Source organism: Lates calcarifer, linkage group LG23 (assembly GCF_001640805.2).
Source record: "Lates calcarifer isolate ASB-BC8 linkage group LG23, TLL_Latcal_v3, whole genome shotgun sequence".
Lineage (NCBI taxonomy): Eukaryota > Metazoa > Chordata > Actinopteri > Centropomidae > Lates > Lates calcarifer.
Window position 1 is genome coordinate 10589590 of NC_066855.1, and position 13253 is coordinate 10602842.

Consider the following 13253-nt stretch of genomic DNA (forward strand, 5'->3'; position numbering starts at 1 on the left):
ATATTGTGTGAGGAGTTTCAGTCTGAGATGGTCTGTCTTGATGGATTACAGTCTGCAGTGACGTCTCAACATCCTGATATCCCAAAACTGCAGGAGAGATCTGTTTGATTCTGTGATTACGAACTGGAAATTTAAAAAAGCAGTTCACAGAACTGTTCACAGCCTATCTCCCCACTGTGGAGATTGGGTGGTTAGGCTGCAGTTCACTGATGTGTTTTCATCTCCAACGAAAATATCTGGGTAAAATGACTGAACGATAAAGACATTGTTAATCAGGTTTGTTCATATAATCTAATTAACTCAACAACATATTATTTTTCACGTCTTAGTTTTATCATAAAGAAATGCAGCTTAAAGAGTCCTATACATTTCATTTAATATGTGTTTATGCAATAGAAACGTGTTGTGCTTTAAAGCATACAGATGTTAGGTCAGGCTGAGGGGTGTTCAGTGTTTGAGTTGGTTGTTTGTTAATTCAATCAGGTGTCAGCACCTGGACCCTTCAGATCTCATCTTAGAGGGTAGGTGGGCCTGTTAAGCCCCACGTGCTCCTCGTTCCCAAATGAACGGCTCCTCGCGCAGCCTCATTCCCTTCAGGCAGGACCAGTAACATTAGGCCAAAAAAAAAGTGTGTGGTAAAGAGAGACAGAGAGAGAGAGAGAGAGAGAGAGAGAGAGAGAGAGCGAGCAGCGGAGCTCCGGGGACACCGACACTCACCATGCTGCTGGAGCGGAGCGGAGGAGCCTCGTCAGGGCGCTTTTAAGTCGCTGAGGGCTGAGGAAAAGGGGGAGGTGAGAAATGCGGGCGCCGCGTTCAAAGGAACCCCGCTGCTGTGTTTGTCCTCACTGTCAACAACAGTCCTGCTGCAGCTCCGCTCACGGCTCTTATCGGTTCATTTAACGGCGTCGCACCGGGGAAATCACTGGGACTATGTGAGCATCATGCTCGCTGTGAGATGCCTGCTGTTCGCTGCAGTGTGTGCACGGTGCGCCGTGACAGGTAAGAAGCTCCGACGCTTTGATTTCACCTCAAGATGTAGTTAGTTACAGATAATCAGTGACAAAAGAAAGAAATGGCACGTTTTCTGTCAGTAATCGCGTCCACTCAGCCTGCGCTCTGTAATAACCGGGACCATGTAATTGTTGCATCGGTGTCAACAAGCAGCTCACGATCAGCTGTAGATTCCTACATGACGGACCGCAGAAATAAGACATTTAACATCACATTCACATCCACACACCTCCACCTTCTTGTGCACTGAACCGCCCTCCCGTGTCCTCTGCAGGTCTGAGGGAGTGGGTGAGTCTGGAGGGAAGGCTGCCGCCCGCGGAGGAGTTCGTTCAGCCCAAGCGGCTCCTGCAACAGATCCACTCCCAGGAGGAGCTGCTCCACAGCCGCCTGGACACCCGGGTCAGGAACTACACAGCCGGAGTGGAGGTGAGTGTTTCCTGCACCTGTGACCGGACAAACATCCACGCATCCCTCCGCCCTAAAAGAACCAGAGCTGATCCCACATTTAACAACATTCCCCTTCCTGTAATCTACAGTTTGTACACAGTCTATACAGTGATCACTGAGAGTTCAGATTGTCACTCTACTGTAAATGGACTGCATTCATGCTTCCTGAGAGTGAAGGACTGACTGGATCAGTAGATTGACTCTTGTCTGTGGAGAATGGTTGAATGCTCTAAACAAAAAGAGGCAATAAAGAGATGTCATCCACTTGTCCAACCTTTAGAAAACATCACCCTCTCTTAATCTGTGATGAATTATTTTAGGATATTGTTAATGAGACACATTCCTCTTTTTACACCTTTCTTCTCCACAACATAAGTTATTTCCATTTTAAACGTTTTAGTTGTAATTTTTAATTTATCTCGGCAATTAGATCTCTTTAAATGATGATGTTTTTATCACTCTTCTATTTCTCTAGACGTAGCATAGTGTAGGCGCAGCTATATATAGTATAACCACATACCAAAATATACTGTATGTCCCCACACTGTACAGTATGCTCCTATTTTTTGCAACACCCACTCTATAACCTTAAAATTAAACACCTATGAGATTACAATAGAAGACAGACATTGTACCATACACTTGCTCTCTGTCAGGCCCTGGTTCACCTCTGTTCGTCCTCTCTCTTGAGGTCATGTGTCTGTCACTCCTACCCCACCCCGTGACACCCCTCTACATGATGCCCAGGTTGCCCGGGCCAGAGCAAGACTGGAGGAAAAAAAAAAAAAACTCAGCCCACCCCCCACCCCCCGCCTCTGCCACCTGCCTCCTCTTCACCCCATTAGATTATATTTCACACCTCTACCTGTCCTCTCCCGTTACCTTCGCTGTAAACACTGCCTGTCAGTCAGCAGCGGGGCCCGGTCAGTGGATATGACACAGGTCTGACCTTGGGCTGCCCTCTGTGGTCAGCCTGTTGTCTCATGACCTCTCTTTCCTGAGACTGGAGGAGTTGTTTGGAAGATGTGTGCCGCTTTAGTGCTGTCGTTTAGTCTAGCTGAAGAGTTCATTTTAAAAAGAGAATTCACCCTAGTGCACGTTAGTAATCTGTATTTTAGTTTGTGTGAATTTTACATAAAAAGTATTTAGAAAGTGACTGTTGTCATTAATTTCATCAAGTTTCCCTCAGCTTCAAGGTCATTTTGTCAACATCACGTACAGTACTGTGATCCATGGTGTTCAGTTTGTTACCTCTATTTGAAACAGAACACTGATATTCAGTGCAAACTGAGTCAGACTGCATAGAGACCAAACTAGAGCTAAAAAAAAAGAGTGAATATTGGATGAGTGTTTGTCACTTGTCCAGAGATATGGCTCCAAAAGAATGCTAATGTTGCTCCGTATGTCTTCAACATGATAACTAGCTGCCAACAAGAACACAATCTCAACTTTAAAAGACTCTTAAAAACAGGCTAAATGATGCAGGTTTAAATTTCAGAATGGTTCTTTCAGCTGAGAGAGAGACAATGACCTGATGTTAAATTTGTTTCCTGTGATCTCTTTCTGGTCTACAGCAGAGGAGAAATGAAGATGGTCACAATGTCTGTGGCAGTTCTTTCTCATTTGAAAAGAAGAGTAACTGTAAATGATTATTTTACACTTAGACATGAAAATACAGTTTAGTAACTAATACTTTTTAAAATTGCCGTCCTATTTGTGTTACAGGACTATATGATTTGGTGTGTTTAACTGAGATACTGTATTTCCTGACTTATGGGTAGGGCTTAAATATTTGCGATTTAAAGTTAAAATGAAAAATACAGTACAATAAATAATCCTCTCAATAAGAGTTTGGATACAGCTTTTTTATCTCTGCTCATGAGCACCATCGTGGACTTTTTGTTGTACAGTATATGGACCCAGTGGAGGTTTAGATTGATACTAAGTGGTTTGCAGAGAGTGCATGCTAATACTAATGAGACCTGCCTTGCAGCTGCCCAGTAAGTACTGATGGGAGCCACCACAGAGCTCTGTCTTATAATGTGGATGGGGTTCACCTTGGAGCAAGGTTAGACGGAGCCAATGAGCCCCAGCAGAGTTTTATCCAAAACAACTCCGGGATGGATGAGGCTGTGTCTCCTTCAGGGACAGGTCACTGAAGGAGGCTGTCCCTTATATTATTATCCGAGTCTTTGTTGCTTTGTTCTCTATTCATGCTGTGCAATTATTCAATATTGAACACCCATCAGTTTTCCTCCCTCCTCCACTCTCTCCATCATGTTCTTTCACATTTTCTTTTTCACACAGTCTTATTCACAGTTTCTTTAAAGCATGAAATACTTGACAAAATAGTGAGTCATTTGTTTGAATCGGTGACAGGGACCAACACTCTGTAGGGATGTAAATTACAGATGCATAATGTTAGCTTTAGACATCCACAATACTTCTATTCTGCTGCACATCAGCGGAGGTCTTCATGTATACTGAATCCTTGCCCTTGTTGCAGACGGAGCTGTGAGATGTGCACCAGGAACGTTAGTACAAAAATTAATGCATGACCTTGACTTGGGCTTCTACTCTGGACATGCAGCACCTGCATGTGTTTGACCGAGCAGAGTTAACTCTCCTCTGTTGTTCTTTCTGTGGTTTCTCCTTTTTCCCAGTTAAAGTTTATTTTCCTATCTGTACTGAAGGTCTAATGGTAGAGAGCATTGTGTACTGATTTGCAAAGCCCTCAGTGACAAATTTGTGATTTGGAGCTTTGTAAATAAAAATCAACTTGACATTGAAATGCCCCAACTCCATACTACATACCACACCCAAGCAGATTTTGAGTACGTAGTGTGTTCAGTGACAAAATAAAGTCAACAACCAACCTGTTTTTTATTTAGTGTGCTGTAAATTGACACTTTTTCCCACGATGAAAAGATAATGGAGGAGCTGCAGCTACAAAGAGTAAAACTCATCGTGCATGGTGGTGAAATGGCTCCATCAGCACCACAGAAAAAAAAAAAAAAACTAAACACAACAGTTGGATGTTTGGAAAAACATTGTGCTGCCTTTTTTTGGCCTATATTAAGTCAGTCATTTCAATTTCAGTTTTTTCAACCTTAAAGCTACATAGGTGAAACGTAATATCTTTCATGCTTTTTTCTGTCTTTCTCTCAGCCGGTCCATCTGGCCCAGAGCAGCTTCCTGGTGGAGGCGTTTGGCACATCCTTCATTCTTGACCTGGAACTCAACCAGTGAGTCGACACATCCACACCTCAGACCCAGTAAACAACATTTTAATGGTTACGGCAGTCACCGACATGACCATACTCACATGCGCACTCTTACTGCCAGTCTTCCCTCATCTGTAACTGCTGCCCACCTACTGTATGTCCTTTGTGTTGGCAGTATACTGGCTGTGGGCTAAACGACACTCTAAATGTACACCTCCCCCTCCCCCTCATCTCGCTTGACATGTACTGTATTCTCCTCTAATGGACTGCATTTATGTAACACCTTTCGCTGGCTGTCTAAGCACTTGGAATAAACGAATCCTCACACATTTTGGTTTTACTCACGAATCAGCCATTTGTTGATGCTGACTGTCATTGTTCTGTAAAATAGCACTCGACAATAATGACCTATAATAGTTACACAGTGTTACAGCCTCGTTTTTCAAACTATTATGGCAGAATTTATCGAATTCAGGTTGAAACAAAATGTTAGAATGATTATTGTTCTCTCTCTTCTCTCCAGTAATCTCCTGTCAACAGACTATGTGGAGCGTCACTATGATGAGGATGGGCAGCCATCACAGAATATGGTAGGACTACTGTGTAGAAATTGTTTAATCATTATAGAAAATATTATAACTTGCTTTCTTGGCAGGAGTTTGTTGAGGAAATCGACACCACTCTCATACTTGTACAATAAATATGACACTACAGCTAGCAGCTGGCTAGCTTAGCTTAGCATAAGGACTTGAAACAACTAGCTTGGCTATGTCCAAAAGGTACAACATCTCCCCTAACAGCAAATTGATTATTCTGTCTCTTTTGTTTAGAGATTTTGTATCTTCAGAGCCATGCTAGCTGTTTCCCCCTGTTTCCAGTGTTTATGCTAAGCTAAACTAACTGGCTGCCTGCTGTAGCTGCATATCTACAGATGTGACAGCAGTATCGATTTCCTCATCTAACTCTCGACAAGAAATTTAAGAAATTTAATTAAATACTGGCATCCTCTTTTGTGTCAGAATTTAATGGAAGCTAGTTCTCCATTACAGTCAAATTATTGGAAATTGATTTTGTGCATATGACTACAACAGTGTAGCTCTTTTGTCCAGAGTGTACTGGAACATGTTTTTGAGGGTGTTACTCACACTGAGTAAAAACGAATACCGGTAATCAATTACCAATAGCAATAGCACTTTTGAAAAAATGTTGATTTTTTTTTTTTAAACATTGAATTACTAGAGACTACTGTGGCTATGAAGCTCGTCAAACCCACACGTCATCCTAGACATGTGTCCATAAGTGATGTTCAAGCTGCAGTTTCAGAAGGACTAATGATTGGATTGCTGACATTGTCCTCTCTGTTGTGCGATATGAATTTGAACAAACTGCCCTTTAATAATGTTCTGAGTTTCGTGTGTTTATACAGTTTCAGACACAGGCAGTTAATGCAGACAGCTTGACTCTCAACACCATCTGGGAAACGGTTCCTTTCTGTCCGTATCCTCTGCTTTATTTTAGTCTCTCTGTCCCTCCCTCTGTCTGTCTCATTCTCGCTATCTCTCTCTGTCAAAGACCACCTGACCAATCAGTATGTGGTTGCCACGGCAACCAGCAGTCAGCAGCAGCGTGGGTCTACTTTGTCGTGTCGTGAGGGGAATTGAAATCATCTTTGTTCCCAGAAACAGCTAATCCAAATCTTCCAACCACCCTCTGACCTGACCTTTGAGAACAGATGTGTACTACTGACACAGTCTTTGAATTTGAGGTTTATTTGCATAGGTTCAAATCAAACAAATGACAAAAATAAAATAACAATGGAATGGAGAAGATCAAGTCTGAGACAGATTTATTCATTATCTCTGTATGCATATAATATAAATCAATACTAATATTATCAAAGATGCATACTGAATTACATAAGAAAATAGTTATGATTGTACATGTTCTATAGGACTTACATGAAGTGTAAGTTAGTATAAATAATTATATAAGTTTAGACTTAATAAGATGTTTGGGAAGCTAAGACCTGGAGCACTTTATTATCTTAAAAAAAGATCACTGATCATTTTTTTGAGCTTGATCAAAAAATCAGCCAAATGGGTAATGGGTAAACAGTATCTTAGTATCTGCTCATATTAAATAGTTTGTCCACCAGAGAGTAGTTTATTTTTCAACCGTATAATGGCCCACTCAGTACCTTTTTGTACCGTAAATCTTAAGTCACTGATTTTAAAAGATCCACCTCAAAAAGGTCTGTTTATGTTCTGTGAAAAAGGAATATGGACCAGAATACTGAATTTGTTTTTTTTAACTCCCAAATATTGACAGTTTTTCAGCTCCACGTTTGAAATACTGTGTGTTCCTTTGCTGCTCAAAATAATGAAGTAGGATTTTTTGATATATATATTCTGCAAGCCAATGTAAGGGGGAACATGGAAGATACTGTGGTCAAATCATTTATACAAGTTAGGAATAATAGTGGCCCAAGGAGGGATCCTTGTGGAACACCATTGTATGAGAATGGCAGCCCATTAATCTAACTGATGGGTATAAATGTAATCATAAGTATGCTATGTCATGAAAACAGTTTTATCGCAGTTTATGTACTCAAGAATGTGTCCTTATTCTCAAAAGAATCAGATATGTGGCACAAATAAATTTATTAAAGTTAAAAGCTGAAGATATTTTGTCCATTAGGTGAAGCAAAGTCATACGTGTAGAACGATCTTTACAGAAACCCGATGTCTGCAAAGAACAGCGTTAAAATTGAGGGAAACATGGTTGGTTTTAATATTAGTCTATAATCAGAGGAAAAAAATGGTAAAACACATTAAAACCATTTATGAATATAAAATGATTAGCAGATGTCAGTCAACATCTTAAACTGCATCCTTATGTCTTAACTGCTACATAAACTAAACATGCAAACGCGTATGTGGATGCTCAAGTTATTTATGTGGACATTTTCTTTTCTGTATGCTGGACTAGATGTATGTAGCCACCTCCCCCTCCCCCGCCACTATCTCCGTCCTGATTTATTTAGTTTTATTGACATGCCAATAAATTCCTCCTGCCTCTGTGTGTCAGGTTTTTTTTTTTTTTAATTGGTCCCTGTGGATCTATGCCATTGCACTGAGCTGGTGACTGTCTTGGGTTGAATCGCAATGATGCACGACTAAAAGAGGAATTGAATTAGGGATGAGGATGGGCTGGAATTGATGGGAACTGTTTGATTTATCAGTCGGTATCCTGCTGAAATGCCAGTTTCTTTGACTTCTGACAAAACCTATAGTTTTGAACTCTTTGAAAGCAAACTATTGATTTGATTGAACATATTGTAATCGGCACAAAACAATACAAAATGCGTCAACAGACAATGTTCACCTCCCTCTATCAGCTGGCAGCACTGCATATTAGATAATAGTCTCAGTATCTGGGCATTGATGATATCAAACACAGTAAGAGGAAGCATTTCAAGGTGATAGTGTATGTGTGCACTCATTAATTGAAGTCTCTTAATGTTTTTCCCTAAATAGTTTCACCATTAAATTATTTAGTGTCTTTACCTGCCAGAGTGGCTTTATTATGCCTAGGGAAGAAAAACTCATTTGGGAATCAGCATGCTTCTCTTACTCATTGATGAGGTCTAGTATTCTTGACTGATGCTTTTGTTGTATCTCGTCTTCCCTTCACTTTCCATCAGCTTCTGTTGTTTCATTACCTTTACTCTGCTCCTCTCAGCTCAACAGCGCTGAGTCAAAGTCCAGACATAGAGTAAACTCCTTCAGCTTGTCCAATTCACTTGGAGTTGATAATGTCAAATGTAATCCTTGTGCCTCATGCGGCCGTTTTATTTGTGTGTGTGCAAGCAGGTTTTATTTTTGCTCATATAGTCATTCACTTGTAATGTGTCCAGCTGACCTGTCCCTGTCCTCCCAGCACTAATGATATTAACATTATTCATCCATGATTCCTTCTACAACATTATTTATTTGCATGTTTTAGTGGCCAGTATTTGAAGCCCATACATCTAGTTTGAAAAGCACACTCAGTCCCTCACAGTTGGTGTGCGTCTGCTGTGTCAGGCAATTTGATTTCCTCCATTTAGCCTTGTAATCCTGCCTTTTATTTATTTATTATCTTGCCCTGGCTAAGTGCTGTGGGCTGTCTAACTAGGCGACATGAATGATGAAAGTCCCTCTCTTCCTTAACAGATGAGCTGATGCTGAATCTAAGTTTGCTAGATAAAAATACCAGGACTGAATAAGTGGTTATTTTCAATTAATATGTCTGACTCTGTACATTACCTCATCTTTCAACAATGATACAGATGCACAAGGAACCTGACAAAGAGCTCAAGGTGCTGACCTCCAAACTCCCCACATCCCAGTCTGATCTGATCTGTGGGACCTGCCTAATATTGTGCAGGTCCCCCAAGTGCCAGGGCATGGAGACGGGACCTTTGGGGGTGCCCTGTGGATTCTGGCATGAATCCTGTGGGTCCTGTGTGTTGCAGGGTGGGGCTTCCATGTCCCAGCGCATCCCACAGATGCGAGAAGAGGAGTCCCACACTTGTTTTCAGCTGCTGGGGGATAGAAACCACCTCTGATTTTAGTTTCCCCTCATGGCTAAGCATGACTAATGTGAGACAAGATGAGAATCCTATAGCTGACAGACAACCAGGTCAGCCATTGATTTCTCATCAACAGGAGCCTGGCTGACTATGTGTGATTTAGTCCACACCTCAGACTAGATCCCAGAGGAAATGTTAGATAAATCCTCCCTGGGAGCTCTGTGAATCCTGTGATCAATCCAGGAAATGCCTGCATACATCACACACACTATTTCTTTGCAGAGCCGCAAAGAGGTCATGTTTTTGAGGAGGATGAACAACTTTTTGCAAGCTTGTAGTCGACACGAGTGATTTCTCAGCTTTGAGTTGCAGTTCAGACTAAAGGTTGATGATGCATAAAGAACAGCAGCTTCCTGTCACCTCTTTTCTTTTTGGTCTGTCTGCTGTGCCAGACAACAGCAGTCTCAGGTGGCAGACATGACATTATTGGGGTTCATTACAAACACCTGAAACTGACCCTCTTTCCCTCTCTCTCTCGCTCTCTCTCTCTCTCTCTCTCTCTCACACACACACACACACACACACACCTGCATGCATACATTCACTCTGTAGTTCCAACACATGACTGTAATCTCCATCCACTTAGTTAAGGCCTGCTTGATTATTAAAAATCCCCTCCTGAGTGTAATTCTGCCCGCCGTGCACAGTTTATTTTCTTCTCCACAACTTTTGATAGCTCACACATTTAAACACGTGCACATGTCGTTTGACTGACAGCGGCAAAGTCTCCTCTCCGATTGTTGTTATCTGATCTTTCCTGTACTGTGAGAGGCAGCGTGGAAACACTATATTCAAAACACGATCATCCTGCCGGAGCCTTTCAGGGGATTATGAATAATCAGGTGAAGGTATATGGACGCGGGGTGCACAGGTGACACCTTACAGCAACCTGAAAGTATCAGCTGAAAATGGTTATTTTATTGTATATTAAAGGGGCACTCCACCAATTTTGCAGGTCAGTGTTGTAAAATCAGAGAACGTTACAAGATTGATGTCACTTGAGTTGAGGCTGTGCTCAGAGACAAAACACTAACAAAAAGCCTGAACTGAAAACGGGAGGAAGCATGAAGTTTTAAAGATGTTGGCATTTACCAGCCAGGGGAAATCTAGCGAAAGATGCTATCAAGTTGCATGTTGGGAAGTGTAGGATCCAGTGACGGAAAGCCAGGATATCTTGGCCTTTGCCGCATTGATTTTTTTATCGTCCTTTTTTAAAATCTGTCTCTTGTAAGTCCCACAAGTTTATGGAAGCGCAGTAATAAATAACTGGAAATCTTTTTTAGCATATTTAATATTGATATTTGTATTTCGCTGTCACTTTCAGATGGGTTATTGTCCCGCCCTGATATTCTTTGATTACTGTGCTGCAGAAAAGTGAAATTGTTGCCATCATGTGGCCCGTTGGCAAATTCATTAATCAAATTTAAACAATGAGTTTCTATTCTCACAGTTTCAATGTCAGTGCATGCAAAAAATGAACTTTCTTGTGTTGTCTGAAAGTAAACTCTGGATTTAATTCACATTGTACATGTTTACCTCGCACTGAAACTGGATTCCATTGCTGAATTTCTTCCTGGCCTTCCTGCACTTGAATTGATCTCTCCATCACTGAAACACACACACACACACACACACACACACAACCTATATGCACACAGTTTTTTCTTTCTAAATCTCACCTCAGTCCCCAGCCCTCTGCAGGTGTAGTTTTTCCGAAGCCGTATAGTAGTCACTGATATCCTTCAGTTGACCCACCCACCTCCTGCAGACCCAAGGCTGACAGAGGGGTTCACGGCCGCCGCTGGTTTCATTTTACATGTTAACATGTCACTGGATGATGGTGGGTTCGGTGTCTCACTGTAATCTATGATTTCTTTGTCAGGGGGGAGAGCACTGCTACTACCACGGGCGAGTGCGGGGGCTGCCTGGCTCCTGGGCTGCTCTGTCCACCTGCCACGGCCTGAGGTGAGTCAAACACTGTGACTAAACTTTATCTAGAGTTTGGTGTTTTTGCGTGAATTACACATTCAAAGCTTGTGGCACTAAAACATTCATTTTTCCCCTCATCTCTTTATTTGAAAATGACACAAATATTTAAGTGTCACACCTGTATGGTAATTATGCAGCTGGAGCTAGCTCATGTTTCCAGTCGTTGTGCTAAGATAAGCTAACCACCTTCTGGCAGCAGCTTTATATGCACAGTTTAGACATACAATGGTATCAATTTCCTTATCTCACTGAGCAAGAAAGCGAATAAGCAAATGTTATTTCACTTGAATAAGCAAAAAAAAAAAACAAACATTTACAAAACATTTGCTGTAACAGGTTAATAAATAAGTACAGAAATACATTTTACTGCTGAGAGGTCATGCTTTTTTTTAGCCTAACCTCCCTCACAAATTCCAAAGTCCAACTCCTCCATGTTCCTTTCTATTTTGGCTGCCAACCACATTGTAACCTACTTCTGTTTTTTTTTTTCTTCTTTCTTTTCAGGGGGATGTTTTCTGACGGGAACTTCTCATACGGGATTGAACCTGTTGGCAGTGGAGAGGTGAGTCAGCACTGCGGTGAGGTGGATCAGCAGGTTGGATTAGTAGTAAACACGCATCTATCTGTTTCCTTCAGCATTAAACCCAAACAGAAGCCAGGTCAGGGGGGAAAGATCCCAAAAAAAACAAAAACTGGCAACAATATTTTGCCCACAGTCTCTATTTCCCTCTCCACATCTCACCGTGACTTAGAGTCCAGACAGCGTTACTCTATCTCCAAGTTGCTGTATGGAAAGTATTAAGTTGATACACAATCCACCACCACTGAAACACATCTCCTGTCTCATATCTGAAGGGAGACATCACCTGACAGAGACAAGAGAGAGGATACATTTCAAAAGTTCAAGAGGCTTTCTTTCAAAAATATTCCAATTTGATTTTAGAATAGATCTAGTGTTAAAAAGAAATGGATGTATAACAGAGTGGGAAGAGGCCGAGCATTTTTTCCATTAAGACCCACAGTAATCGAAGTGCAGCTCAATTACATAGACTGGAGAGATGGATCAATAGGCTCCCAGCTCATCTTCAAACTCCCTCACTCTCTCTTTCTCTCTCTCCTCAGCTCTCTATCTCAGATGGGTCATTTTCATAAAGTATTTATCCCTGAGCTCAAGTGTACCACAGTGTCCAGTAGTGCTACTGCCATTATGACAGCCCAATGATTGATTAATTATGCATCAGAGCACTTTCTTTCCCGTTGATCCGTCTGTACCTCAAAGGACACGGCAGCACTTTCTTCAGACAGAAAAGCTTTTAGGTTCAGGATGAGGAGAAGTCATGTCAAAGCTTGTCTGATTTTAAAAGCATGGTTTTCTTTGGAATGAGGGGATGTCATCGTTCATATAGAGCTGCGTTTGGCATTAGCATCACTGTAATTTGTTCAGATCAACATATTCAGGCACATTCGCAGTGAGCGCTTTTATATTTTATCTTCTGCTGGTTAAAGCCTGAGCAGATTCCTCATCTGCTGGTGTCTGACTTACAATTTTTTTTTTCTTTTTTTTACCTGAAGGGAAGTTTCACTTTGTTATAACTTTTTTCTCTAATTGTGATCAACCAAAACTGGCTTTCTGCAGACCCTTAAAAGTAATTGTTCTTGATACCACATGAAAAAGTGCTGTAAACTGCTGTAATGCTTAAAACTGAAAGCAATAACCTTGTGATGCTGTTCCCCATGTGACGTTTTGCTTTAGAATTAGTCATTTTTTCCCTTCTCGTTCCTGCTTTCATATTCCTGGAGTAGTGAACAATTAAATCTGGCTCACCTGTGGATTATTTATTGTTATTTTTCTTCCATTAAAAATGTAAAAGTGCGCAGAGAATTTGGACACTGCAACATGATTCTTTCTCAGGCTACAGGCTGGCTGAGGGTTTCCCTTTGGCTGGAGT

The 13253-nt window shown here is 41.4% G+C and overlaps 1 protein-coding gene across 20 annotated transcripts in view; it reads left to right on the top strand.

The window, feature by feature from the left end:
* Positions 1-548: 548 nt before the first annotated feature.
* Positions 549-13253, top strand: part of adam11 (ADAM metallopeptidase domain 11) — a 57036-nt gene continuing 44331 nt past the window's right edge. For 4 of the 20 annotated variants that reach the window (XM_051066221.1, XM_051066217.1, XM_051066216.1 and 1 more), the window contains exons 1-6: positions 558-999; positions 1286-1437; positions 4627-4703; positions 5206-5272; positions 11198-11280; positions 11809-11866. In XM_051066221.1, coding sequence (XP_050922178.1) covers positions 942-999; positions 1286-1437; positions 4627-4703; positions 5206-5272; positions 11198-11280; positions 11809-11866 — 495 coding nt within the window. In that variant the 5' untranslated portion in view covers positions 558-941. Of the gene's footprint in view, positions 1000-1285; positions 1438-4626; positions 4704-5205; positions 5273-11197; positions 11281-11808; positions 11867-13253 lie in introns of all 20 variants that reach the window. The other 16 variants (XM_051066213.1, XM_051066214.1, XM_051066215.1 and 13 more) reach the window with 8 other exon arrangements.